The 27,983-nt window shown below is 45.6% G+C and overlaps 1 protein-coding gene across 1 annotated transcript in view; it reads left to right on the top strand.

Annotated features, from left to right (window-relative positions):
- The window catches only part of gemin5 (gem (nuclear organelle) associated protein 5), a 76,252-nt gene that overhangs the window by 9,493 nt on the left and 38,776 nt on the right, over positions 1–27,983 (top strand). The window contains exons 3-11 of the mRNA XM_060836951.1: positions 56–237; positions 3,893–4,038; positions 5,738–5,851; positions 10,626–10,758; positions 12,734–12,899; positions 17,720–17,932; positions 21,101–21,186; positions 25,593–25,675; positions 26,018–26,154. Coding sequence (XP_060692934.1) covers positions 56–237; positions 3,893–4,038; positions 5,738–5,851; positions 10,626–10,758; positions 12,734–12,899; positions 17,720–17,932; positions 21,101–21,186; positions 25,593–25,675; positions 26,018–26,154 — 1,260 coding nt within the window. The remainder of the gene's footprint in view (positions 1–55; positions 238–3,892; positions 4,039–5,737; positions 5,852–10,625; positions 10,759–12,733; positions 12,900–17,719; positions 17,933–21,100; positions 21,187–25,592; positions 25,676–26,017; positions 26,155–27,983) is intronic.

Here is a 27,983-nt window from a genome sequence, read left to right as displayed (position 1 = left end):
GCTCCTAATTGTAATGTTTTATGTACTATTAACACAGGTGCTGCTTTTGTTGCAGAGTCCCATCACTGCTGTGCACTGGTCTCCCCTGAAGAAGGAGCTGGTGGTGTCTGGAGATGAGAAAGGGATTGTGATCTGTTGGTGGTATAACAGAAATGATACGCACCACTTTTTCCCGGAACCCCGAACCATTTTCTGCCTGTCCTGCTCCCCTCATAATGAAGACCAGGTGGCTGTGGGGTAAGAGAAAGAAAAGCTGTGTGCAAAACCCCTGTGCTCCAGTGCAGACCTCAGAGTGTGTGTGTGTGTGTGTGTGTGTGTGTTCTCTCAAAGAAACCATTCATAACATGAAGAGTTGACTTCTCTCGTCTACTTTTCCTCGAAAATGGTGGTGAGCCACTTTGAGTTCAACTGTGTGGCTTGCTTGGTATTTCAGAGGGCAGCTAGGAGTCTTCCACATGACTGTGGGTTTGGAGTCACGTGTAGTCCAGGTGAGGATGGCAGATTTCCTTCCCTAAAGGAATTAGTGAACCGATTGCATTTTGATAGCGTGAGATAGTTTATGGTGTTAATGACAGAACTTTTATTTCTATAGTGCCTTTCACAAGTACAGGAGATGCTAAAGTGTTTTAATATCAATTATGTACTTTAAAAAAAAATCAAGATTGTAGAATCACAAGGGGCACGGATAGGGTGAGTAGCCAAGGTCCTTTCCCCAGAGTAGAGGAGTCCAAAGCTAGAGGGCGTGGGTTTAGGGTGAGAGGAGAAAGATTTAATAGAGACCTGAGGGGCAACTTTTTCACACAGAGGGTGGTGCATGTATGAAATGAACTGCCAGAGGAAGTGGTGTAGACTGGTACAATTACAATGTTTAAAAGTCATCTGGATGGAGAAATGAATAGGAGGGGTTCAGAGGGATATGGACAAAGTGCTGGCAGATGGTTCTAGATTAATGTGGAATATCTGGTCGGCATGGATGAGTTGGACCAAAGGGTCTGTTTCCGTTCTGTACATCTCTCTGATTCTTAAGTGCAGTCACTATTGTAATGTAGGAGACATGGCAGCCAATGTACACATTAGTAACTGCCACAAAAAGAATTGTGCTGAAAATGTGTTGCTGGAAAAGCGCAGCAGGTCAGGCAGCATCCAATGAACAGGAGAATCGACGTTTCGGGTATAAGCCCTTCTTCAGGAATGCATTCCTTAAGCATTCCTGAAGAAGGGCTGATGCCCGAAATGTCGATTCTCCTGTTCCTTGGATGCTGCCTGACCTGCTGCGCTTTTCCAGCAACACATTTTCAGCTCTGATCTCCAGCATCTGCAGTCCTCACTTTCTCCACAAAAAGAATTGTGACCTTGAATAAATGATCAGACTCCCTGTTGATTCGGGGATACGTACTTACCCCAAGACAGCACCAAGAGTTGCCCAGCTCCTCTTCAAAGTGCAGTCACGGGTAATGAGATGGCTGAGCAAGCTTTAACATGTAGCACTGCAGCAACTCGATTACCTTTGGAGGTCCTGCTCATTCTTGTGAATGGGGAATTATGGTGGAGTACTGAATGTCACTTGGCAAGTGATCTAGAGCATTAGGGGCTGGGGTTCAAATCCCCTGATAGCTGGTGAAATCCTAAATTCAATTTACAAATCTGGAATGTAAAGCTTGACTCTGGTGACCATCCTGAATGGTTTATAGAGATGTACAGCGCGGAAACAGACCCCTCAGTCCAACTCGTCCATGTCGATCAGATATCCGAACCTAATCTAGTCCCATTTGCCAGCATTTGGCCCATATCCCCCTCAACCCTTCCTATTCATATACCCATCTGGATGCTTTTTAAATGTTGTAATTGTACCAGCCTCCACCACTTCCTCTGGTAGCTCATTCCACACACGTACCACCCTCTGCATGAAATACTTGCCCCTTAGGTCCCCTTTAAATCTTTCCCCTCTCGCCCTAAACCTATGTCCTTGAGTTTTGGACTCCCCACCCTGGGGAAATGACTGTGTCTATTCACCCTGTCTATGCTCCTCATGATTTTTTACATTTGTAAAAACTCCATCTGGTTCGCTAGTGTCCGTTTTAGGGAAGGAAAGCTGCCATCCTCACCTGCAACTCGAGACCCACAGCAGTGCGGCTGGTTCTTAACTGCCCTCTGAACTAGACTAGAAAGCCCCTCAGTTCAAGGGCAGTTAGGGATGGGCAGCCAATTCCAGTGGTGCCATGATTTTATGAAAGAGTGCAGGAAACAAGGTGATCTCATAAACAGCTGTGAGATCTGTTTGGATTAGTATCAAAGTGCATTGTATAACAGTGCACAATTATTAAGGGCTGGCAGGAGTAAGGGGTCTGGGAGTTTATATGTAGGAACCATTGGAGATGGCAATACCGTGGTTGGTGAAGCAGAGAAAATACTGGATGGAATAATTTTTGTACATTCACGGGATGTGGGCCAACATTTATTGCCTGTTCCTCATTGTCTTTGTGGGGGTGTGGTAGGCATAGAGGCAAAATCAAGGAAGTGAGGGTAGACATGTCTAAAACAGTGGCTCAGCCTTGATGAGTGTTGCATCCAGTTTTGGGAAACGGACCTTTTGGAAGTTGTGAAGACGTGAGAGAAAACGTATGGGAATCGTTCCAGGAATTCCGGTTACGTGGATGGATTGCTCCACCCTGAGAGGAGCCAAAGTTGAGACGCGAGTTGACTGAGGTTTTCCAAGTCACGAAGGGTCTGGACAGTAGATGGAGAGAAACTGTTTCCGTTAGTTGAATGACTGAAAACCAGAGGTCACAGGTGGGAGGTGAATTGGCAAGACAACAAAATGGTGGCAATTTTCTCTCGGAGAGTGGTTAGCTCCTGACACATTTGTGGTGGAGGCAGATTAAATCATGACTTACAGCAGCAGGGATCTAGGCTCAGGAGAACATACATTGCACCTTCAATAAGGTCCTCGCTAGCTGTGAACTCCGAACCCCTTTCCTGCCTATTCCTAATGATCTTTGACTCCTTAGTCAGTCAAGAAGCTACCTGCATTGCAACTTAAGAAATATTCAATGCCCCTGCCTCCTCCACTTTCTCTGAGGAAGTTCCAAAGACTGATGATTCTGAGAGGAAAAAAGCCTCTTCCTTATCTCTATCTGAAATGGGAGAACCTTTATTTCTAAACTGTTTGCCTAGTTCTAGTCCCTCCAGCAAGGGGAAACAAACTCCCAACATCCATCCTGTCTGGTCCTCTCAAGACCTGGCATGTTTCAGTGAGATTATCTTGCATTTTTCTGGACTCTAATGAACGTGGACCCAGCCTTTACTGATGAGGTGGTCCCACCGCAGGTATCAGTCACCTCCCTGCTTCTTTAATAAAAAAATAATTTGGATCATTACCTGAAGAGGCAATATTTGTGGGGCTACAGGGAGAAGATGGGAGAGAGACATTAGAGTAGCTGCCCTTACAGAGAGAGAGAGAGAGAGAGAGAGAGAGAGAGAAGACATGAGGGGCTTTGGAGAGACGGCATAGAGACTTTGAGACCAGCAGAGTGCATCATCATCCTGGACAGCATCATTTTGATTTAGTAAGTTCCCTTTCATTATGTAAGTTGCTGGTGACCATTAATTTGTGTTTTTATTATAGGAGGCTGTTTAAACAAATTTTCTTTGAAAGGGCTTGGACAGAGAGGGCTGGCTTCCTTCTGTGCTAGATCATGTTCTGATCGTGTCTGTATAATCTTCAGGGCACCTGCTGAACAATGATCAAGGAAGGCAAATTTCACTTTTAGTCCAGAGATTTGGAGGATCAGGTTCGAAGATGCCTCCAGCATTGTGGTTAAAAATACACAAGCAACGTGCTGGCTTTACATGGCAGCCTGGTTTTAACTTTCCCTCCTCTCCCTCCTTGCAGGTATAAAGATGGGATGATCGTCATCATTGATATAAACCGGAAAGGAGAGGTGATACACAGATTGCGGGGTCATGATGGAGAGATTCATTTCCTGTCCTGGTGCCCGCAGCTCTGCGAGCCGCAGTTCCTCAGTGATGCCACCTCAGGTAGGACCTAGGTCCCATCGCCCCAATTACAACAATTCAACGGGTGACACGGTGGCTCTGTGATTAACACTGCTGCCTCACAGCGCAAGGGACCCAGGTTCAATTCCACCCTCTGTGTCTGTGTGGGTTTCGTCCGGGTGCTCCGGTTTCCTCCCACAGTCCAAAGATGTGCAGGTTAGGGAGGACTGCCCATGCTAAGTTGGCCATCGTATCCAGGGGACTGCAGGCTAAGTGGGTTAGCCATAGGAAATGCAGAGTTACAGGGGTAGGGTTAGGGTGGGAGTGGTGAGATGACGGTGGAATGCTCTTCAGAGGATCAGTGCAGATTCAATGGGCCGAATGGCCTCTTTCAGCAGTGTTCGGATTCTAATCTATGATTCAACAGGTGCTCGACCTGCCGGGGCCTTTGTTAAATAAAATGAACATCTTTACTCAATGCTGAACCACTACAGTCCATCATTAGCATGGTGCAGACACAGGGTGTTTGGACTGACTGGTCAGAGCCCCGATTCCATTTTGTAGGAACTTTATCCCACACTTTGTGTCACCTCATCAAAGTCCCCCACTGTTTCTCCCTCCGTTATGTGGTTTGTTTTTATATTTATCGAAATGATTCACACAGTGCCAGCAAGGACCACAATCGAAGCAGCTTCAGCGTTAATGAAGAAGTTTCTCCCGAATCCCCTGTTGGATTTATCAGCGACTCTCTTTAATATTCATGGTCACCTCGTTTTAGTCTCCCCCACAAATGGCAACACTGACTCTACATGATTCAAATTTCTCAAATCTTTCAATGTTTTTATAGAATTCAATCACATCAGCCTTTGGCCTTCTCTTTTTGAGAGCAAAGGAACACTGCCTGTTTGTTCTTGCTTGTTAGTAATAACTTCTCCTCCATTCTGGTATTATTGCTGTAAATCTCATTTCAGTGACTATACTTTTTTTTGGTCTGTACAAAATTTGTTGAACCTGGGAATGTTTGATGGGAGACAGGGTCAAGGAAGCTTTGATTTCAGTTTGAATGAGAGGAGAAAGCTTTACTCTGTCCATAACCCCATACTATATCTGCCCTGGGAGTTTGATGACTGTGTAGAGGAACATCTACTTTGTTTTAGAAGTATAGAGGTAGCTTTACTCTGTATCTAACTCTGTGCTGTATCAGTTCTGTGTGTGTTAGATTGGGAATGTTGTAAACCTACATCCAGAACCTCAACCTGAGCTACAAATCTTCTCAAAACTCACTAACTGTAAATTGAACATAAAGCTTCCTCTAAATGAATAGAGGATGCTTTACTTTTGTTTTAAGAGTAGGGGGCAGCTTTACTCTGTATCTCATCCTGTGCTGTACCTGTTCTTGGGAGTGTTAAATGGAGATACTGAAGAGCAAGCTTAACTCTGTTTAAAAGAGTAGAGAGAGTTTTACTCCATACCTAACCCTGTGCTGTCACTGTCCTGGGAATGCCTGGGAACAGTGTAGGGGGAGTTTTACTCTGTACCTAACCCTGTGCTGTGCCTGTCCTGGGAGTATTTAATAGGGACAGTGTAGGGGGAATTTTACTCTGTACCTAACCCTCTGCTGTCCCTACCCTGGGCGAGCCAGGTTTGAGATCAGACCTCATCTCTTTTCTCATCAGTGCTGTACTTCATTTTGACTTGCCAAGGATAAATCTGAATCTATAATGTTTTGTTCCATCCCTAGATACACTGGGACTGAATGGTGAGCTCATGACAGAGGACACTGCGAAGGATTGTTTCCTGGCATCGGGAAGCAGGGACCAGACAATTCGGATCTGGAACACCACAAAGGGCAAAGGTCATTTTCACTTTCCAGCAGAAATGATTTTCACCTTATTTCTTGTAAATGTAATTTCTTTCCCTCGAGGTGTGAAGTTGAGTGAAAGATTTCTTTTACCTACTACTTTTGGGGATTATTGGTGGCTAACTAAATTTATTAATAAATAATGGGATCGAAAGTGAAATACCCAGAATTTGGGGTGGAATGGTGATTCAGTGGTTAGCACTGCTGCCTCTCAGCGCCAGAGACCCGGGTGCAACTCCCGGCTTGGGCGACTGTCTGTACGGCGTTTGCAAATCCTCCCCGTTTCCTCTGTGTGCTCCGGTTTCCTCCCATAGTCCAGAGATGTGCAGGCCAGGTGAATTGGCCATGCTAAATTGCCCATAGTGTTACGTGCATTAGTCAGGGGTAAATATATAGGGTAGGGGGATGGGTCTGGTTGGGTTACTCTTCGGACAGTTGGTGTGAACTTGTTGGGATGAAGGGCCTGTTTTCATACTGTCAGGAATCAAATCTAATTGCTGACAATACATGGTAGGTGATGGTGTCAGCACTATAGATGGAAGCCTCAAGTTACAATTAATGTTAATAGATTGATTGACTACTCTCTGTTAAATGGCCCTAGCAAGCCACTCAAGGAGCAGTTAGGGATGGTCAATAAATGCTGGCCCAGCTAATGATGCCCATGTTCTCTTCCAGTTGATGGAAAGATGGAAGTTGTTGTGTTATCCCTGTGTCTGAATTGAACTGGGCCCTTTTAAAGGAGACTGCATTTACATTCATAGATGAAAATGTAGAACATAGAACAATACAGCGCAGTACAGGCCCTTCGGCCCTCGATGATGCGCCGATCCAAGCCCACCTAACCTATACAAGCCCACTATCTTCCATATGCCTATCCAATGCCCATTTAAATGCCCATAAAGAGGGAGAGTCCATCACTGCTACTGGCAGGGCATTCCATGAACTCACGACTCGCTGAGTAAAGAATCTACCCCTAACATCTGTCCTATACCTACCTCCCCTTAATTTAAAGCTATGCCCCCTCGTAATATCTCCATACGTGGAAAAAGGTTCTCATTGTCAACCCTTTCTAAACCCTAATCATCTTGTACACCTCTATCAAGTCACCCCTAAACCTTCTTTACTCCAATGAAAACAGCTCCAAGTGCCTCAGCCTTTCCTCATATGATCTTCCTACCATACCAGGCAACATCCTGGTAAACTTCCTCTGCACTTGTTCCAGTGCCTCCACATCCTTCCTATAGTATGGCGACCAAAACTGCACACAATACTCCAGATGCGGCCGCACCAGAGTCTTATATAGAAGGAGTTGGTAGTGTTATAATTGAGAAGTTGGGATGTTTTGGAGTTGCTCATTGGCTGCTGTTACTTTTGAGAAATGGTGTTTTAGTTTCAAAAAAGTTAGAAAATCAGACTAGCGCATGATGTTCATCTTCAGTTAACCAAAGCCTTTATGGCTCCAGGGTAGTTTAACCATGAGCAGTTCTGGGTTTCACGCCTTACGGATGATGTGTTGGCGACAGGGTAATGTAGTGTTGATTCATTGGAATGGTACCTGCACTGCATGGGGATGGAATTAACCCTGCAAGTAATTATTCATGATAAAATTAATAGTTGAATGGGAAAGTTATAGGTTGATTCGGAATGGTGAGCATGGTTTTGCTAAGGGAACTTTGAGCCTGGTTGTTCCAATAGCCAGAGAGTCATTTTTCCAAAATAGATGGAAGTTGTGCCTGGAAACCCCATGGAATCCCCAATTTTGGAAAAGTGAAGTCTGAATCAGTCCAAATACTACAAGACTTGGGTAATATCCAGGCTTGGGCTTGCAAGTCTCAAATAACATTTGTACCATCAAAATGCCAGACAATGGCTGGCTCCAATAAGAGAAAATCACACAATCATAGTTGATATTCCGTGGCATTACCGTGACTAAAATCCCCTGTTTTCAACTCTCCGGGAGTTACCATTGACCAGAAACTGGACTAACCATATGAATACGGTGGCTTTCAGAGCAGGTCAGAAATTAAGAATCCTACTTACCTCCTGACTCTTAAAGCCTGTCCATCATCTACAAGGCACAAGTCAGGATTGTGATGGAATACTCCCTACTTCCTGACGGGTGCAACGTTATTCCCACAGCTACCTAGACTATAACCGACTGACTACCGCAGCTACCTAGACTACACCTCCTCCCACCCTGCCCCCTGTAAAAACGCCACACATATTCCCAATTCCTTTGTCTCTGCCGCATCTGCTCCCAGGAGGACAAGTTCCAATACTGTACAACCCAGATGGCCTCCTTCTTCAAGGACAGCAGATTCCCCCCAGACGTGATCGACGATGCCCTCCACCGCATCTCCTCCACTTCCCGCTCCTCCGCCCTTAAGCCCCACCCCTCCAACCGCCACCAGGACAGAACCCCACTGGTTTACACCTACCACCCCACCAACCTCCATATCCAGCGTATCATCCGCCGTCATTTCCGCCACATCCAAAAGGACCCCACCACCAGGGATATATTTCCCTCCCCTCCCCTATCAGCATTCCGAAAAGACCACTCCCTTCGTGACTCCCTCATCAGGTCCACACCCCCCACCAACCCAACCTCCACTCCCGGCACCTTCCCCTGCAACTGCAAGAAATGCAAAACTTGCGCCCGCACCTCCTCCCTTACTTCTCTCTAAGGCCCCAAGGGATCCTTCCATATCCGCCACAAATTCACCTGCACCTCCACACACATCATCTATTGCATCCACTGCACCCGATGTGGCCTCCTCTACATTGGGGAGACAGGCCGCCTACTTGTGCAACGTTTCAGAGAACACCTCTGGGACACCCGGACCAACCAACCCAATCACCCCGTGGCTCAACACTTTAACTCTCCCTCCCACTCCACCGAGGACATGCAGGTCCTTGGACTCCTCCATCGCCAGACCATAACAACACGATGGTTGGAGGGAGAGCGCCTCATCTTCCGCCTGGGAACCCTCCAACCACAAGGAATGAACTCAGATTTCTCCAGTTTCCTCATTTCCCCTCCCACCACCTTGTCTCAGTCAAATCCCTTGAACTCAGCACCGCCCTCCTAACCTGCAATCTTCTTCCTGACCTCTCCGACCCCACCCCACTCCGGCCTATCACCCTCACCTTGACCTCCTTCCACCTATCGCGTTTCCATCGCCCCCTCCCCCAAGTCCCTCCTCCCTACCTTTTATCGTAGCCTGCCTGGCACACTCTCCTCATTCCTGAAGAAGGGCTTATGCCCGAAATGTCAAATTTCCTGTTCCTTGGATGCTGCCTGACCTGCTGCGCTTTTCCAGCAACACATTTTCAGCTCGGGTGCAACATTACTCAAAGTTGATATTATCTGGGATAATGCAGGCTGCTTGATTGGCACCTTATCCATTGCTTCCCCCAACAGCGCTCAGTAGCAACAGTATGTGCCATCTACAAGATGCATCGTAGAAATTCACTAAGGGTTCCTAGACATCACCTTCCAAACCCTTGACCAGTTCCATCTGGAACATCACCTACAAGTTCCCTTCCAAGCTACTTATTGTCCTGACTTGGAAATATATCGCCGTTCCTTCACTCCCTCTGGGTCAAAATCCTGGAATTCCTTCCCAAAGGGCATTGTGGGAGGGAACTGCAGCGGTTCTAGAAGGCAGCTCACCTCCACCTTCTCAAGGGGCAACTAGGGACGGTCAATAGATACTGACCTGGTGATGCACCTGTCACGAGTGAATAGCAAAAATCAAAAGATATTTCAATGGATGGAAGATGCATTGGGATGGTTTGAGGTCATAAATAAAGAAGGATTTGCATTTCAAGTGGAATTAAATTGTGTTTAGTGTTAAGACTGGATTCTCACTAAATACTGCAGTAGTCAGGAAGTTTCACACTAATCCAGTGACCTAGAGCCATGTGTATAATGGGGCAAAAGTGAGGACTGCAGATGCTGGAAACCACAGTTTAGATCAGAGTGATGCTGGAAAAGCACAGCAGGTCAGGCAGCATCCGAGGAGCAGGAAAATCGACCCTTAAGGCTTCCTGCTTCTATTCCTGATGAAGGGCTTTTGCCCGAAACATCAATTTTCCTACTCCTCGGATACTGCCTGATCTGCTGTGCTTTTCCAGCACCACTCTGACCTAAACCCTACATTTATATAACGCCTTGCATGTACAGTAAAAACCATTCCAGGCTGCCTCACGAGAAATGACTGATCACAAATGACTAACCCAATCTAGTCCCACCTGCCAGCACCGGCCCATATCCCTCCAAACCCTTCCTATTCATATACCCATCCAAATGCTTCTTAAATGTTGCAATTGTACTAGCCTCCACCACATCCTCTGGCAGCTCATTCCATACACGTGCCACCCTCTGCGTGAAAAATTTGCCAATAGACTGGCACAGTGGGTGGCACGATGGTACAGTGGTTAGCACCGCTGCCACACAGCGCCAGAGACCCGGGTTCAATTCCCGCCTCAGGCGACTGACTGTGTGGAGTTTACACATTCACCCCGTGTCTGTGTGGGTTTCCTCCGGGTGCTCCTGTTTCCTCCCACAGTCCAAAAGAAAATGTGCAGGTTAGGTGAACTGGCCATGCTAAATTGCCCGTAGTGTTAGGTGAAGGGGTAAATGTAGGGGAATGGGTCTGAGTGGGTTGCGCTTCGTCGGGTCATTGTGGACTTGATGGGCTGAAGGGCCTGTTTCCACACTGTGTAAGTAATCTAATCAATCTTGAATTTTCACTTTTTCTTGTAGGTGTGATTACTCTGAAGTTGCCGTCACTTAAACGAAGAGGCGGAGGAACAGATGCGGGAATAAAGGAACGTATTTGGCTGACGGTGCATTGGTCTCGAAGCTGTCCCACCCAATTATTCTCCAGCTGTTTCGGGTAAGGAGTTCAGATCAGCTGACTGTATATCAGGTTGTTAAAAGGGTTGGGCATAGCACCAGACACTAACAATGCCGGGGTGAGAAGGGATTACACTGTGATGGCACATTGAGTGGGTATTCCTCCTGTTCAGAAGATTGAAGAGTGTTCCCATTCCCCCCTCACCCCCTGAGGCAGAAAGGAATATATTGACAGGGGACATGAGGAAATGGGGGGCGAAGCTTGTGTGAAGCAGTATTGCTAGCATTTTCCTGATGGACCAAATGGCCTGGTTCTTTGATGTAATCTGCTGCTGATTGTTAGGTCCACATGTTTTTGGTTATAAATTATAAGCGAGAATAGAATTTAGACACTGCTGTGTAACTAAAGTGTCAGGAGAGTTTCCCAAATTCAAAAGAAAAATCAGTTTGGAGGTCACGTTGCGGCTGTACAGGACATTGGTTGGGCCGCTGTTGGAATATTGCGTGCAATTCTGGTCTCCTTCCTATCGGAAAGATGTTGTGAAACCTGAATGGGTTCAGAAAAGATTTACAAGGATGTTACCAGGGTTGGAGGATCTGAACTACAGGGAGAGGCTGAACAGGCTGAAGCTGTTTTCCCTGGAGCGTCAGAGGCTGAGGAGTGACCTTATAGAGGTTTACAAAATTATGAGGGGCATGGATAGGATAAATAGGCAAAGTCTTTTCTCTGGGGACTGGGAGTCCAGAACTAGAGGGCATAGGTTTAGGGTGAGGGGGGAAAGACATAAAGGAGACCTAAGCAGCAACTTTATTACGCAGAGGGTGGTGTGTGTATGGAATGAGCTGCCAGAGGATGTGATGGAGGCTGGTACAATTGCAACATTTAAGACGCATTCGGATGGGTATATGAATAGGAAGGGTTTGGAGGGATATGGGCCGGGTGCTGGCAGGTAGGACTAGATTGGGTTGGGATATCTGGACGGGTTGGACTGAAGGGTCTGTTTCAATGCTGTACATCTCTATGACTCTAAGTGACTTATGTTTTTAGTTGTACAAAATGAAGCAGCTTCAGAGCATTTGGATTGTTAGATTGTTTGAGACACAGCAGCATCAGAAGTGTTTGAGTTAATGAGTATCTGCCTGAGGAGAACGATTTGATTGGCCCAGCTACAGTTTATTAGATGTGTGAGGGCAGTGTAGTCAGAAACTCCAGAGCCAGCAAACAAGGAGACCCTCTTCCTCAAGTAGAGAGAAAAGACAGGGGAAAAAAGAAACTAGAAACTCTGAAAAATGAGAATGCTAATCTCAGAAAAGACCGAGGGCCAACCAATGAGCTACTGAATCAACGATCCACCATTGTTCTGCAGATAGTATTGTGCCATCATTTCTAAAATTGCAAGACACGATCTGAGAGAAACACATGGTGATCTGGACTTTTGATCTACAGCAATCATTTTTCTGTCTAATTTTCTACCCATAACACTTGTGTCAAACTACTTGATTTTTATCTGTCTAATTTGTGAATGTACGTGTGTGCACTTGGAGTTTTAAAGCAGTGTAGACAGAAAATTAGACAGAAAAATGATTGCTGTAGATCAAAAGTCCAGATCACCATGTGTTTCTGTCAGTTCGTGTCTTGCAATTTTAGAAATGATGGCACAATACTATCTGCAGAACAATGGTGGATCGTTGATTCAGTAGCTCATTGGTTGGCCCTCAGTCTTTTCTGAGATTAGCATTCTCATTTTTCAGAGTTTCTAGTTTCTTTTTTCCCCTGTCTTTTCTCTCTAGTGTAGTTTAAGTCACATAGTGTAGGATTTTTCCTGTAAACGTAAGTTTGTTTACAGGAAATAGTTATTTCCTGTTAATGATGAAACCAGGCGTGAATTACTCGTTGTCCTGAAAGCAGTTTGTCAGGCCAGTTGATGACCTTGGTGGTCTACATGAGGTGCACTGGTGGGTCAGGTGAGTCTGCACTTTCAGATGTGGTGTAACATGACAGTCTTTATTCACAGGGGGGAGCTGCTGCTCTGGGATTTGACCAAGACGGGGAAGCAGAAGTGGACACTGCTGGGGTCGTCATCAGAAGGACAGAATCACAGCAGGATTGTCTTCAACTTGAGTTCGGTCTCCCTGCAGGATAACTGTGAGCTATTGCTGTCGACCTCGATGGACCGAGATGTGAGGGCTTCAAATTGTTTTCTAAACCTGCTCTACTCCCCTCTCTGAGGAAGCAGTCATGTTCTGTTGTGTTTTACTGTGAACAAGCATCTTAGCCATTTCAGGCATCTGTTATTTTAACGAGTGATCTGGCCTGTGCCACTTGCCTTGACCATCATTAGCAATGCGACGGGTACCAACAGTTTACAATCGCTATAGGAGTCAATATACGTATTGCGGGCATTGTTACATATGTGTATGTGTGTGGACATATGATATCATAGCTATGACCATGACCTGGCTGAAAGTTGGGCAGGATTGGGAGCTCTGTTTTTCTAGTTATTCAGATGAGATAGTGAAGGAGATAGAAAAGGAGAGGATTTTGCAATATCAGTCATGAAATCCATTCCAGGCGTGCAGAAGGGCAATATCTTGGAAGAATCATCAAGTATGGTAATTAGGGTGAAAGTACAACAATACAAAAGGAGCAACCGCAGTACTGAGTATGTGCTAAGCCACCAAACAAGTGAGGGTAGACAACGGATCCAATGCAGAATTTAATAAGGAAGTAATATAGGGTATTTTAACCACCCAGTTATTAACTAACTGGTTAGTTTCATTGTTCAAGGTAGAGAGGGAGTAACGTTTTTCAATTGCATTGTGCAGAACCTTGTAGCCAATACATAGCTCAAGGGAAGGGACACCTCCGAATCTAATATTGGAAATTAGCTGAGGAAGGTGGTTCAGTCGGGAGCATTTTGGAGATGGTGACCATAAATCAGATCTATGGAACAAGATAAGGATGGGCTGGGAATGAAAGATCTAAGCTGGGAAAAATCCAATTTTACCAGGATATGATTTGATCCCGGTGGATTAGGAGCAGAAGTAAACAAACAGTGTGGGAGCAATGGGAGGCAATCCAGGGGGAAGTGGTAAGAGTACAGGGCAACTGTGTTTCCGTGATGACAAAGGTGGGACCAAAAGCAGAGAACCTGAATGTCAATGGGCCGAAAGGTTAAGATTAACAAGAAAGAGAAGCTGATGGCGGACACAGAGGTCTCAACGCTCATTATAATAGAATCCTTACAGCATGCCATTCAGTCTATCAAGTCCATACAGCAGCCTCTGAAGAGCATCCTACCTAGACCCAGACTCCCCTCACCCTATCCCTGTAACCTTGCATTTCCTGTGGCTAATCCATCTAGACTGCACATCCATGGGCACTATGGGTAATTTAGCATGGCCAATCTACCCAACCTGCACATTCATGGGCACTATGGGTAATTTAGCATGGCCAATCTACCCAACCTGCACATTCATGGGCACTATGGGTAATTTAGCATGGCCAATCTACTCAACCTGCACATCCCTGGGCAGTATGGACAATTTAGCATGGCCAATCTACCCAACTTGCACATCTTTGGACTCGGGCAGAGTCCCTAAAGGAATTGCAGAGGGGAATCTAGAAAAGAAAATTAGGAACGCTGTGAAGGTGGATTTGAAAGCATTGGTGGGTAGAACAAAGGAAACACCAAAGAGTTTTTTTTTAAAACCTTATGAAGAGCAACAGCATGACTAAGGAAGAAGTAGTGACCATTGAAGTGATGTGTGTTTGGACCCAAAAGACACGTACCCAATCCTCAGTAAAGACTTTGTTTGGGAATGGAGATGGATGATACGGGTTTAGACACCAGGGTAGAGGACTGTGAAATATTGGGAGATATTAACATTGATGGAGGAGGAGATACTAGAGGTTTAACAGATTTAGAAGTGAGTATTGTCTGGATGGGATGTGGCCCAGCACATTCAGGGAGGAAATATCAGGGATCCTGGCAGTAATTTTCAACTCATCTTTGGCAACAGGCAAGGAGCCACAGCACTAGAGCACTGCTAACGTTATCTGATTGTTTAATAACGAAAAGGATAGACCAGGAAATCACCGGCCATTTGGTCTCACCTTGGAGGTTATTAGAAAGTATTCTGGGGAACAGAGTATACCGGTACTTGGACAGATGGAGATTAATCAGGAATAGTCATCATGAATTTGTTGAGGGAAATTCAGATTTGATTTTCTTTTAATAAAGAGGTAACTAGAAGTATTGATGAGGGTAATGCATTTAATGTGATCCACATAAACATTAGCGATGACTTTGATAAGGTCCCTCATGGCAGACTGTGGTAGTGGCACTTGGATCCAAGAGTGGCTGAGAGGCAGGAAGCAGAGGGTGATGGTAGAGAGATGCTTCTATGATGAGAGATCTCTTTCCAGTGTGGTTCTGCTGGGCTTAGTGCTGGGGCCCTTTTGAGATGTACATTGCTTTTAAGACTTTAATGTAGGGAAATGATTAAAGCGTTTGCAGGTAACATGAAAATTGTTCGTGAGCAGGACATCTGTTGTTCTGATTGGGGACAGAAAGCTGAAACAAATTAGCCTTTCTACCTCTGTATTCCCACAACACAGTGAAACCTTCAAAGACCCTCAATATTGACCCCAAATAGTTCCTTACCAGACTTTTGAATAATCAATCCCATAATTTGTGAGTAATCAATTCCAGACTTTGTAGCTTAAACAAAAGACTCAGTAATTTATTAACAATACAGGAAAGATAGCAGAGGAAAAGCTAAACAACAAGGTAATCTATTTAGTCTAAGCTTTTAAGCCAAAAAAAACTTTTTTCTCAGCCCCATTCACACAGAAGACAATGAGACTAATAAACTCATTTTAAGAGACAAATAAAAGTAAATAATAAAACTGATTTGATTACGTTAAGTGACCTTCATGGTGCGTTGTTCCATGGGTATTGACAATGGTTTCTCTGAAGGTGTTGATCAGGGTCATCTTTACAATTTACTCAGATGAAGGCAGCAATTATATAACTTAGTTTTCAGTTTTCCTCTGCTGCTTATGGCAGGGTAGACAAGGAGCTTTCGAATCTTGTTGCTGTAGCATTAATGGTCAGCTCTCACAGGAAATACACAATTCAAAATCCAACTCAGTCTGACCGCTCCCTGACAGACTGACCATCTCCTCCAGAGGTCCTAGTTACCAGTCAACAGCTGCTTGAGCACAAGGTCTCTCCCAGACTTGCTGGAACCAATTCTTTGTTAATCGCCAACGTCTGCTATCTGTATAAACATGATGCTTTTCCCCTTGGTGGTGAAGCATCTGCAGAACCTTTTGACCAGGAATCAGCGAGCAGTTCACTTTGAGGCTTAGCTTCATGACTAGATAAAATCTTGTTTGGTCTACTTTCCTTTCCACCCAACTGTTGCCCACCGTATAAAAGTCCTCACAGTTCCCAGTTCACAGCTGAAAACTAAAATTGCTAAAAGAATAAAATAGAAATTATGAAAAATCGGCACGGTCTCTAACACTGTAATTCAGTTGTGCAGTGCAGTAGTAATTGGAATTCACCCTGAAAGAGTGAGAGATAATGTACTTGGGAAGGTATAACATTATGAAAGGTAGGTTCCTGGAAAGCACTGAAGATCCAAGGGGACTTGATTGCATAGCCACAGATCCTGACTGTAGCAGGGCTGGTTGATACGTGGTTAAAAAGGCATTTTTAAATAATTAGCTGAGGCATAGAATAAAAGGTAAGGAGATTACGCTGAAACTATAAGACGCGGAGTTGCACAGTGGCTCAGTGGTTATCCCTGCTGCCTCACAGCACCAGGGACACGGGTTCAATTCCATCCTTGGCCATTTGCCTGTGTGGAGTTTGCATGTTCTTCCCGTGTCTGTGTGTGTTTCCTCCGAGTGCTCTGGTTTCCTCCCACAATCCAAAGATGTGCAGGTCAGGGGGATTGGCCAGGCTAATTTGCCCGTAGTGTTCAAGGATGTGTGGGGTAAGTGCAGTACCCATGGGAAATGCAGGGATATAGTTGGGGTTGGGTCTGGGTGGGATCCACTTAGGAGGGAACTTGTTGGTAAGGACTTGTTGGGAAGAATGGCCTGTTTCCACACTCTGAGAATTCTACAATTCTATGACATTGGTTAGGCCATAACAGGATGAGTATTGTGTGTGGCTCTGGTCACCACATTAGAGAGTGGATGTGATTGCACTAGAGAGAGTCCAGAGAAGATACACCAGAATGCAGTCTGCGCTGGACGGTCTGAGGTCCAAGGGACCCTGAAGAAGGGTTACACCCAAAACGTTGACTTCTCCACCTGATGCTGCTTGCCTTGCTGTGTTCCTCCAGCCTCCTGCTTGTCTCCATTGCTTTCCATGCAGCAGAAGTTGGTGGAGGAGTATGAGATAATGAGGAGCAAGGGTAGAGACACTATAGGTACATGTTACCATTATTACAGGGGGTGCAGATTTAAGATAAGAAGTGGAGGCTAAAAGGCAAATTAAGGAGAAATTGTTATTGCTCTGAGTCTGAAACTGTCTGCCTGAAAGGGAGTCGAAGAGTGTGGTGCTGGAAAAGCACAGCAGGTCAGGAAGCATCTGAGGAGCAGGAGAGTTGACTTTTCGAGTATAAGCCCTTCATCAGGAATGCCTGATAGGGAGGTTGAGTCAGGAACACCTGTGATATTTAAGCAGTACTTAGATATTCACTTGTTTTGCCACAGTCTCCAGCCAATAGCTGGGAAATGGGATTACAGCATTCTAATCTTTGACCACCATGGAGATGATGAGCCAAATGGCCTCATTTGGTGCTGTAAAGATGTCTGCGCCTGTGTAAAGATCACTTCAGTTGATCACACTTTCACAGCTGAAACAGTCAGTGGGTTAGTGTTGAACAGAGATACTATTGGTTCCAGTTTGTAGTGTGTCGGACTCTCTCTGTGTCTCCTTTGGAGTTTACATTGAATATTGTTTTCCTTTCTGTCCCAGGTGAAGTGTTGGGACCTTAATACACTGGACTGTTGCTGGACGCAGCCTACACTTGGAGGCTTTGTCTACAGTCTGGCATTCTCCCCTGTGAATATCGGCTCCCTTGCTATCGGTGTGGGTGACAGTATGATCAGGGTGTGGGACACCCTGTCCCTTCAGCGTGCTTATGACATCAAGACTCTATGGCAAGGAATCAAATCCAAGGTCACTGCTGTAAGTACCAGGCAATTCACTGATTTCTGTCTTTTGCCCCTCCACCCCTTTTTTGTTATTTTGCTATGGCATGGTGGCACAGTGGTTAGCACTGCTGCCTCACAGCACCAGAGACCCGGGTTCAATTCCCGCCTCAGGCGATTGACTGTGTGGAGTTTGCACATTCTCCCCGTGTCTGTGTGGGTTTCCTCCGGGTGCTCCGGTTTCCTCCCACAATCCAAAGATGTGCGGGTCAGGTGAATTGGCCATGCTAAATTGCGTGTAGTGTTAGGTGAAGGGGTAAATGTAGGGGAATGGGTCTGGGTGGGTTGCGCTTCGGAGGGTCGGTGTGGACTTGTTGGGCTGAAGGGCCTGTTTCCACACTGTAAGTAATCTAATCTAATTTTCTCTCTCGCTCTCTCTCTTGTTTTGCTGCTTTAATTTTGCTGTTCCTTTCAGAGATGGTCTCTGTGACCTGGGTGACACCATTCTCCCAACCTTTGTGCTGCAAAGCTTTCCCTATCCTCGGAATGTTTGATGGGGACAGTGTCGGGAAAGGTTTACCTGACTCCGTACTATTTGGGGACAGCATAGAGGGAGCTTTATCTGACCCTGTGCTGTTCCTGTCCTGGGAATGTTTGATGGGGACAGTGTAGAGGGAGCTTTAGTCTGTCCCTGACCTAGGAATGTTTGCTTTCAGATTAGACTCCATCTCTGAGCGTCAATTTGTTTTACACGGAGGGTGGTTCGCGTGTGGAATGAACTTCCTGAGGATGTGGGTACAGTTACAATGTTTAAAAGCCATTTGGATAAGTTCCTGAATAGGAAAGATTTGGAGGGATATGGGCCAGGAGCAGGCAGGTGGGATGGTGTAGTTTGGGAACATGGTCAGCATGGACTAGTTGGGCCGAAGGGTCTGTTTCCATGACACTGTAAGCTTTCGTTTTAAATTCCTGAGTTCTGGAAAGTCCTCAGTGAACTCCCTCAGTTTTTCAGTCAGTCATATCTTGTCTGTTTGATACTCTTTTTTTTGTTTTGAAAACTTGGAGAGATCCCTTCCTAGAGCGCTCTCACCCTTGTGAGGCACTGTACAGGGCTGCATGGGGAAAGGGGTCTATGAAAGGAGGGAAAAGCTCATTGCTTATTCCTGACCCTGAATGTGAGAAATGAAAATCTCACTCAACAGAAACTAGTAACATCACCGTTCACACGAGTCTGTGAGTCATTAGAAAATAGACACCAAATACTGGCTTTACTTGTGACATTCATATCCTGTTCTGGAATCAAAACGAATGAATGATTGTCAAGTCAATGTGAATAGAGGCTTTCAAACTGCAGAAGTGTACGTTCACAGCACGGAAACAGACCTTTCAGTCCAACCAATCCTTGCCTACCATAATCCCAAACTAAACTAGTCCCACCTGCCTGCTCCTGGCCCATATCCCTCCAAACCTTTCCTATCCATGACCTTATCCAAACGTCTCTTAAATGTTGTAACTGTTCCCACATCCACCATGAAAGTCAAGCTAGTTAATAAATGGTAAATGTTCAAATGTGGACTGTAGAAGCAGCGAGGGAGTTTGGAGTGCACATGTCACTAAAGGACAGGTGGGTAAACCCTCAGCAGCTCAGGCAGCATCTGTGGCGAGACAACAGTTAACGTTTCAAGTCCAATAGGACTCTCCTTCAAAGTTACATCTCGTTCTGAAGAGGACATATTGGATTTACCAGTTAGCTTTGTTTCTGTCTCCACGGTTGCTGCTCGTTCTGGTGAGTTTCTTCAGCAATTCCTGCCTTTATTTCAGATCTTCAGCACTCTCTATACCTTGTGGTTTTATATGCAGATTATAAGAGCAGGTGGGTTCTGCTAGAATTGACTTCCACACCAGGTAAACCAAAACCAGAGGGCTGCATGCAGAAATGATACACAGGCACCTATGCATTAGGAGCAAGAGTAGACCACTTGGCCCCTCAGTCTTGCTTCTGCATTCAATAAGATTGTGGTTAAGGGTCACTTTGTCACAGGAAGGATGTGATCACACGAGAGAAAGTGCATTTGATGTCTGGGTGGAGAGAGTGTCTCTTGCTGTCTTGTGCCAGTGTGCTGCTTGTTTTCAGCTTGCATAGCTGTCCAGCAGCAGAGGGAGAGAGACTAACCTGTCCCTGTGAGGACACAACCACGCTATTGCCGGACCCCAGGCAGGATCACCTCTTGCTGCCACACAGACACAGACCCTCGTGACCCCAGGCTGAAGGTTCAGAGGGCATGTGGTTGTCAGATTTTCAGGGTGCAGGCTCCCAGAGTGAACCCTGACATTCGTGACATAAACCCCCTAGTCACAGGGCACAGTGGCATAGTGTTGTGGAAACCTCGGGAGATTTGAAGGCTCGAGCAGTAAATCCTGGCCTAGTCAGTTTTGGAGCGGAGGCCAAAAGGGGGACTGTTGTGTAACCGCATCACCTTTCTGACAGCTCTGGCTACAAGCTGGTGCTAGACTTCCTGCGATGGACCCAACTGAAGAGCTAGATTGGGTGCGGTCCCTAACGCTTGGGCAGTTCTTGCATCTCCTCAAACCTTGCTCAGGCTTGCACCCTGGAGAAGGACACTCTACCTCTGCTGCTGAACATTAACACACTGTGGGAGACTGCAGTTATGAGGAGTAATTCCGATACAGTGGGTGCCCTGATGAATCCCATTGATAATCTGCTATTCACCTCCTGTATGGCAGCACCTGTCCTTCCAATGAAATCAAAATACTGACCCACCACAGTCCATCTGCTTCACGGGGGGGGCTTGGAGAAAACACACGGACCGAAGACCTTAACTCTGTGATTAGCAAACGGAAACATCCACACCAGGTACATGGAACTGACAGATAAGTCGCAGCTGATTGATACAGTGGCAAAGGCATTAGGGTTGATGAGGAACCTGGGAGATAGATCATCAAGACCATGAGCAGATACCTGGAAGAAGAATCATGGTAATTAAAATCACATTGTACTGAGTGGTTTACTGAGGCCATTTCAGAGAACACTTGAGCAGATCCCACATTGCAGTCACACATGGGCTAAACTCTGTAAGGAAGGCACATTCCTTTCCCTGAAGGGACGTGCGTAAAGCAGATGGGTTTTTATGGGCATCGTTGTTGATTGATGGGTTTTAATTGCTTATGTTTCTGTTTCTTGCAGTTGTGCTGGCACCCAACCAAAGAGAGTTCATTGGCATTCGGAACTGAGGATGGCAAAGTTGGCATTTATGAAATTTATTCAAACAAGTAAGTAAAGAATGAACGTACTTTTGTATAGCGCCTTTCACCATGTCTGGGTTGTCCTGAAGTGCCAAACAGGAATATCAACTGTGGGATCTTCACACCCATGCCTCCTGAATCAGGAGATTTAAAAAAAAAATATTCATTCACGTTGGTTGAGCCAACATTTATTACCCATCCCTGGCTGCCCAGGGAAAGTGAGGACAGCAGATGCTGGAGATCGGAGTCCAAAAGTGTGGTGCTGGAAAAGCACAGCCGGTCAGGCAGCATCCAAGGAGCAGGGGGATTGACGTTTCGGCAAAAGCTCGTCATCAGGAATCGGTTTTCTGATGAAGAGCTTATGCTTGAAACGTCGACTCTCCTGCTGTTCGGATGCTACCCGACCGGCTGTGCTTTTCCAGCACCACACATTTGACTCCTCATTTTGTACAGTGCAGGGGTGTCCTGTTCAAATTTATCCTTCACACAACATCAGTTTTAAAAAAAGATTGGTTGCCATCAGGTTGCTGTTTGCGAGAGCTTGCCGTGTACGAAATGGCTGCTGTGTGTCCTGCGTCATAGCTGTGACAACCTGGAGCTCTGAAAGGCGTCGTATAAATGCATCCCTTTGTTTCGTTGTATTAATTAAATTATTTTGTAGTATATCCACATCTTGTCATGTAAGACACACAGGAGCTGATTTGTGCACAGTGAGATCACATAAGCAGCAATGCAGTAATGACCATTCAAGGTGTTAGTCAAAAGGCTGACATCGACCCTTGATCAGGGCTTCCCTGCTTCTCTTCACAACTGTGGCCCCTTTGCTTAACTTTTAGGTCCCAGGTTTAACATTATCCAGATCAGTGCAACGCTCCTTCAGTGTGCCTCTTGAGCAAAGCTCAAACCCTGAGGCAAGTCTGTTACCCTCTACACCATCAGTTGAGGCTCTGAGTTCAGTTGACTGAATTAGATGGTATGGTGTCTGCCTGGTGGGGAAAGGATGCTGAGTAGATGCACAGTCATGATGTGGGACTGACCTGTATTCTCTCCCATAATAGACTTCCAGTTACAGCTGCTGCTCACAGAATCAGATAAATGTGAGGTGCTGCATTTTGGGAAAGCAAATCTTAGCAGGACTTATACACTTAATGGGAAGGTCCTGGGGAGTGTTGCTGAACAAAGAGACCTTGGAGTGCAGGTTCATAGCTCCTTGAAAGTGGAGTTACAGGTAGATAGGATAGTGAAGAAGGCGTTTGGTATGCTTTCCTTTATTGGTCAGAGTATTGAGTACAGGAGTTGGGAGGTCATGTTGCGGTTGAACAGGACATTGGTTAGGCCACTGTTGGAATATTGCATGCAATTCTGGTCTCCTTCCTATCGGAAAGATGTTGTGAAACTTGAAAGGGTTCAGAAAAGATTTACCAGGATGTTGCCAGGGTTGGAGGATTTGAGCTACAGGGAGAGGCTGAACAGGCTGGGACTGTTTTCCGTGGAGCATCAGAGGCTGAAGGGTGACCTTATGGAGGTTTACAAAATTGAGGGGCATGGATAGGATAAATAGGCAAAGTCTTTTCCCTAGCATGGGGGAGTCCAGAACTAAAGGGGATAGGTTTAGGGTGAAAGAGGAAAGATATAAAAGAGATCTAAGGGGCAACTTTTTCACACAGAGGGTGGTACGTGTATGGAATGAGCTGCTCAAGGCTGGAGGCTGGTACAATTACAACATTTAAAAGGCATCTGGATGGGTACATGAATAGGAAGGGTTTGGAGGGATATGGGCCGGGTGCTGGCAGGTGGGACTAGATTGAGTTGGGATATCTGGTCGGCATGGACGGGTTGGACCAAAGGGTCTGTTTCCATGCTGTACATCTCTATGACTCTAATCCCTACTGTGTGGAAGTAAGCCATTCTGTCCATCGAGTCCACACTGGCCCTTTCGAAAAGCATCTTGCCCACCGCTGTACCCTGTCCCTTTTAACCCTGCATTTCCCACGGCCAATCCATCCTAACCTGCACATCTTTGGACCATGGGAGGAAGCCAGAGTACCCAGAGGAAACCCATACAGACACAGGGAGAATGTGCAAAGTTCACACAGTCAGTCACCTGAGGCTGGAATCGAACCTGGGGCCCTGACGCTGTGAGGCAGCAGTGCTAACCACTGAGCCACCGTGCTGCTCTCTGCTTGTCTTCATTTCCCAGGGCAAGAGAGGGACAGCATGGCTTTCCAAAGGATTACAGAAGCTTTATTCAGTTGTTTCATCAGAAAGTGAGAAATAAGAGGCAAGTGCATTCACACGATGTGAGCGTCACTTGCTGTGCCAGCATTTATTGCCCATCCTTAATTGCCCAGAGGGCAGTTGAGAATCGACCACATTGCTGTGGGTCTGGAGTCATACATAGGCCAGACCAGGTAAGGATGGCAGATTTCCTTCCCTAAAGGGCATGAATGACCCTGAGACCCGGTCTGCCATTCAACAAGATCCTGGCTGGACTTCAGACACAGCTTCCACCTTCCTGTTTGATCACCTTTGGAGGCCACTGTGGATTTGAATGCACTCACTAACTGAGCATTGACAGCATTCTGGGCTAGAGAATTCCCAACCTCACTGGCCCTTTATCCAGACACTGAACCTACTTCCTGGTTGTCTGTGCAGGTATGAGGCTGACTCACCATCTACTGTGTCTAAGAATGCCATGCATTTCAGCGAGATCACCTCTCCTCCTCCTAAACCCAAGAAAGTATCAGCCTGTTCTGATTGATTACTCCTGGAGGTCCAACTGGTTTATTTGGAAGCATAAAGTTTCAGAGTGCTGTTCCTACCTGACAAAGGATCAGCATTCTGAAAGCTAGTGCTTCCAAATAAATCTGTTGGACTATAACCTGGTGTTGTGTGCTTTTTAATTTTGTCTAGCACTGGCTCCTCCACATCATAATCCGGGAAGGACAGACCTCTCACCTTTTGGATATCACAAGAGGTGGTCTTATTGAGGTATACAAGATGCTGAGGGGGAGTTTGACGATGGATTCTGGAACCTACAGTTCTAAAGAAGAGCCATCACAGACTTGAAGCATTAACTCTGTTTCATTCTCCACAGACTCTGCCAGTCATAGAGTCGTACAGCATAGAAACAGACCCTTCGGTCCAACTAGTCCAGGCTGACCAAAATCCCAAACTAAGCTAGCTGCACCTGCCTGCTCCTGGTCCATATCCCTCCTCACCTTTCCTATTCAATAACTTATCCAAATGTCTTGTCACTGTATCTGCATCTGCCACTTCCACTGGCACTTCATTTCACATGAGAACCACTCTGTGTGTAAAATAAAAGTCTCCCCCATCCCCCATGTTACTTTTAAATCTTTCGCCTCTCACCTTAAAAATATGACCCCTTGTTTTGAAATCCACCCACCCAATGGAAAACCCGTTGTGATTTAAGTTATCCATGCCCCTCATGATAGAGTTTCTCTCGCACTCTGGGTTTGTTCCAGATTTCCAGCAGCCATTATATTTTATTTTTATTTAGATGTTGAACGTGTGGTTTCCCTTGTGGTAGGAACTAGAACTGAGGGACACAGTTAAGTGTGACACTTAACGTGATAAGTTGTTTTTTTCTTTCTGAGGGTAGAATCGTTGCAACACTCTCCCACAGAGAGCATTGGAGGTAGGGGCATTAAAACGTTTAAAGTCTGAGGTAGGTTCTTGATGAACAAGTGAATCAAACATTATTGGTGATGGACAGACAGGAATGGGAGTTGATCCCACAATCCAGTCAGTGTTAACCTTATTGAATGTCACAGAAGGTTCAAGGTTCCTGTTCCAAATTCTGCCTGTTTTACATTTTGAGAGAGTTTGACAGTTAACTGTCAGTTGTCATCTAACTAGTACATACTTCGTGCCAAATCTCTACCATTCTAAGTTCACCTGCTAGACTTTATAATATTAAATAAAAATTCAAAATCAGATGAATCTTTGCAACTCAGACAATTAATTATGTTCCTCCCTCCTTGTTTAAGGAGACAGAAACTACAATGTGCTCCAAATGTCGTCTGAACTACGTACTGCAGCAAGATCTCCTTGTTCTTGTGTAGAACCCCTTCCTGGTTGCACTCTGTTCTGGATGTGAACATCCTGATGTTCAAAAAATAAGGAACAACCCGCCCTTTGGCTCATCTACACGTGACCTCTTTCTAAACTAAAAACCTTTGTGCCTCTACGTGATACATATACCCCTCTTCCCTGTCTATTCATATATTTGTAGGGTGCCTCTTAAACGTAGCAATTGTATCTGCCTCCGTCACCTCGTTTGGCAGGTACTTAACACGCTCTATTTATAAAGAACAGTTGCCTGTCACATCACCTTTAAACTTACCCGATTTACCTTTAAAACCGTGTTCCCCCCCATAATTGACGTTTCTACTTTGGATTCCTTGCAGGCCCCCTCAGATTTCCAGCTCCTATCACAGGAAGACTGTTTACGCTCTGGCTTGGGGACCACCACTGCCCCCCATGGCGACTGGTGAGTCTTACATCATCCTGGGATGTAGCGCGCTGTGACTAAACCTCCCGCGATCGGTGGCCATTGGCCAGCTATATCTCCTCAAACGGATGGGGATGGGCCAGGAGAGACACTGACCAGTTGCCCCTGAGTTTCCTCTCCCTAACAGGCGGTGATGGGGATGGGCTGGGTGAGACACTGACCAGTTGCTCCTTGGTTTTCTCTCTCTAATGGGCGGTGATGGGGATGGGCTGGGTGAGACACTGACCAGTTGCTCCTTGGTTTTCTCTCTTTAATGGGCGGTGATGGGGATGGGCAGATGAGACACTGACCAGTTGCCCCTGGGTTTTCTCTCTCTAACAGGCGGTGATGGGGATGGGCCGGGCGTTAGTCTGTACAGCTGTGCGGGTGAGGGGATCATCCTTCAGCACAACCCCTGGAAACTGACGGCAGATGCCCAGGACATCAACCGGTTAATCCGGGACACCAATGGAATCAAGGTGGGTCTTCATAGCTGTGTCTTCAATCCCGGGGAAGGTGCAGGTCTTTCCTGGGTTTTAGTCTTTGCATTTTCATTCAGCTTGGATAATCTGTAAATTAACAGACTTGGACCATTCTTAGAAAGGCATTAAAGAAAACATGAAGTCATGCATTCCCATCACATCTTGCATAAGCAAAGTCAATAAGGCACATTTTTAAAAACAAAATGGGGTGCCTGGTCATCTAGGATGTACACTACCTATTGTGTGTGCAACAAACTTCCCTAAGTAACATTATGTTAATGACCAGGCTTTCGGTCCTAATTGAGGTTGATTGATATGGGGTTCAATGTTGCTTATAAAAAGCAGATTTGTCAGTTCTTTTTCTTGTAGTCATCAGGACTATTCTCAAGAATACCAATAAAAAGGAGAATAATTTGTGTACTTTGATAAGAGAGTACTGATTGGCTGGCAAGTGAACACTGTAAGGTGGCAGTGTTGCAGTGGAAAGTGTACCAGTTAGAGTATGATTTATTGGCAGTTAACTTCCAAACTTTTTAACAATTTAAGCTTGGTAAATTGTCATGGACGTTATCCTGAGGAATTAATGTTTGACTGCAATAAGAGTTCTACTCGCTCAGCCTCACTGACATTACAGGATCAGTAATTCAACTAGAAAGCGAAAGCAGATTCTTTTGACTATTGTTTGTAGTTTAGATCACCTTATTTAAGGAAGGATGTAAATGCACTGAAGGCATTTCTGAGGAGATTTACAGAGGAACCTCGATTATCCGAATTTCGGATTATCCGGACACGATCGCGATGGTTGGCTAAACTATGTTATCCGGCAATCGATTATCCGAATATTCGATAATCTGAACAAAATACTCCCCGCCTGAGGCTTTTGGATAATCGAGGTTCCTCTGTATTCAGTTGATATCCAGAACTGGGTTATTTGAGGGTTTGGAAGGTGCTGTCAAAGAATTCTATGCTTGTTTTCACTAGGGTTTAGAAAAGTGGGAAGTGATTCGGTTGAAGTCTGTAAGATCATGAATTATTTTGACAAGGTGAGTGTGTGGAAATGAAGTTTCCTCTTGTGGGTGAGCCCAGAACCGGGGAATCTGTTTTTAACCAAGGGGTCCCCTTTTTGGACAGAGATGTGAATTTTTTTTTCTGAGGGATTTGCGACTTTGGAGTCCCCTGTCGCGGGAGAGGACAAAGGAGTCAGAGGTTGTCAAGGGAGCTGGGGATGTGAATTCAAAACTGATTGGTCACAAACTTACTCAGTGGCTGAGTAGGCCTGAGGGACTAAATTGACCAAATGTTCCTAAATCCTCCTTTTGTAAATATGTTGTTGGACACATCTGATCAGTGAGCTGAATGAGAGGAGGCAGAAAATGGAATGATTGAGACATTGAGAGGGGAAGGAGCCTACTGTGAATTTTTAAATTCAAATTTATTTCTGTATTTATTGCCAACCACTTGTTGCAATTAAGGTGTTGTGGGTGAGCTGCCTTCTTGAACCGCTGCAGTCCATGTGCTATATGTTGACCCACAATGCCCTGAGGGGGGGAATTCCAGGACTTTAATCCAGGGAGAGTAAAGGAACAGTGATACGTTTCCATTTCAGGAGGGTGAGGAGCTTGGAGGGGAACTTGCAGGGGGTGGTGTTCCCATCTATCTGCTGCCCTTGTCCTTCTAGATGGGTGGGTTTGGAAGGTGTCGTCTAAGGATTTTGGTGCGTTGCTACAGTTGGAGATAGTACACATTGCTGCTACTGAGTGCTGGAGGTGGACGGAGTGGGATGCTTATGTATGTGCTGCCAATGAAGTGGGCTGCTTTGTCCTGGA

Source organism: Hemiscyllium ocellatum, chromosome 16 (assembly GCF_020745735.1).
Source record: "Hemiscyllium ocellatum isolate sHemOce1 chromosome 16, sHemOce1.pat.X.cur, whole genome shotgun sequence".
Classification (NCBI taxonomy): Eukaryota; Metazoa; Chordata; class Chondrichthyes; order Orectolobiformes; family Hemiscylliidae; genus Hemiscyllium; species Hemiscyllium ocellatum.
Note: the sequence above shows the minus strand (reverse complement) of the source record. Positions and strands in the feature narration are given on the sequence as shown.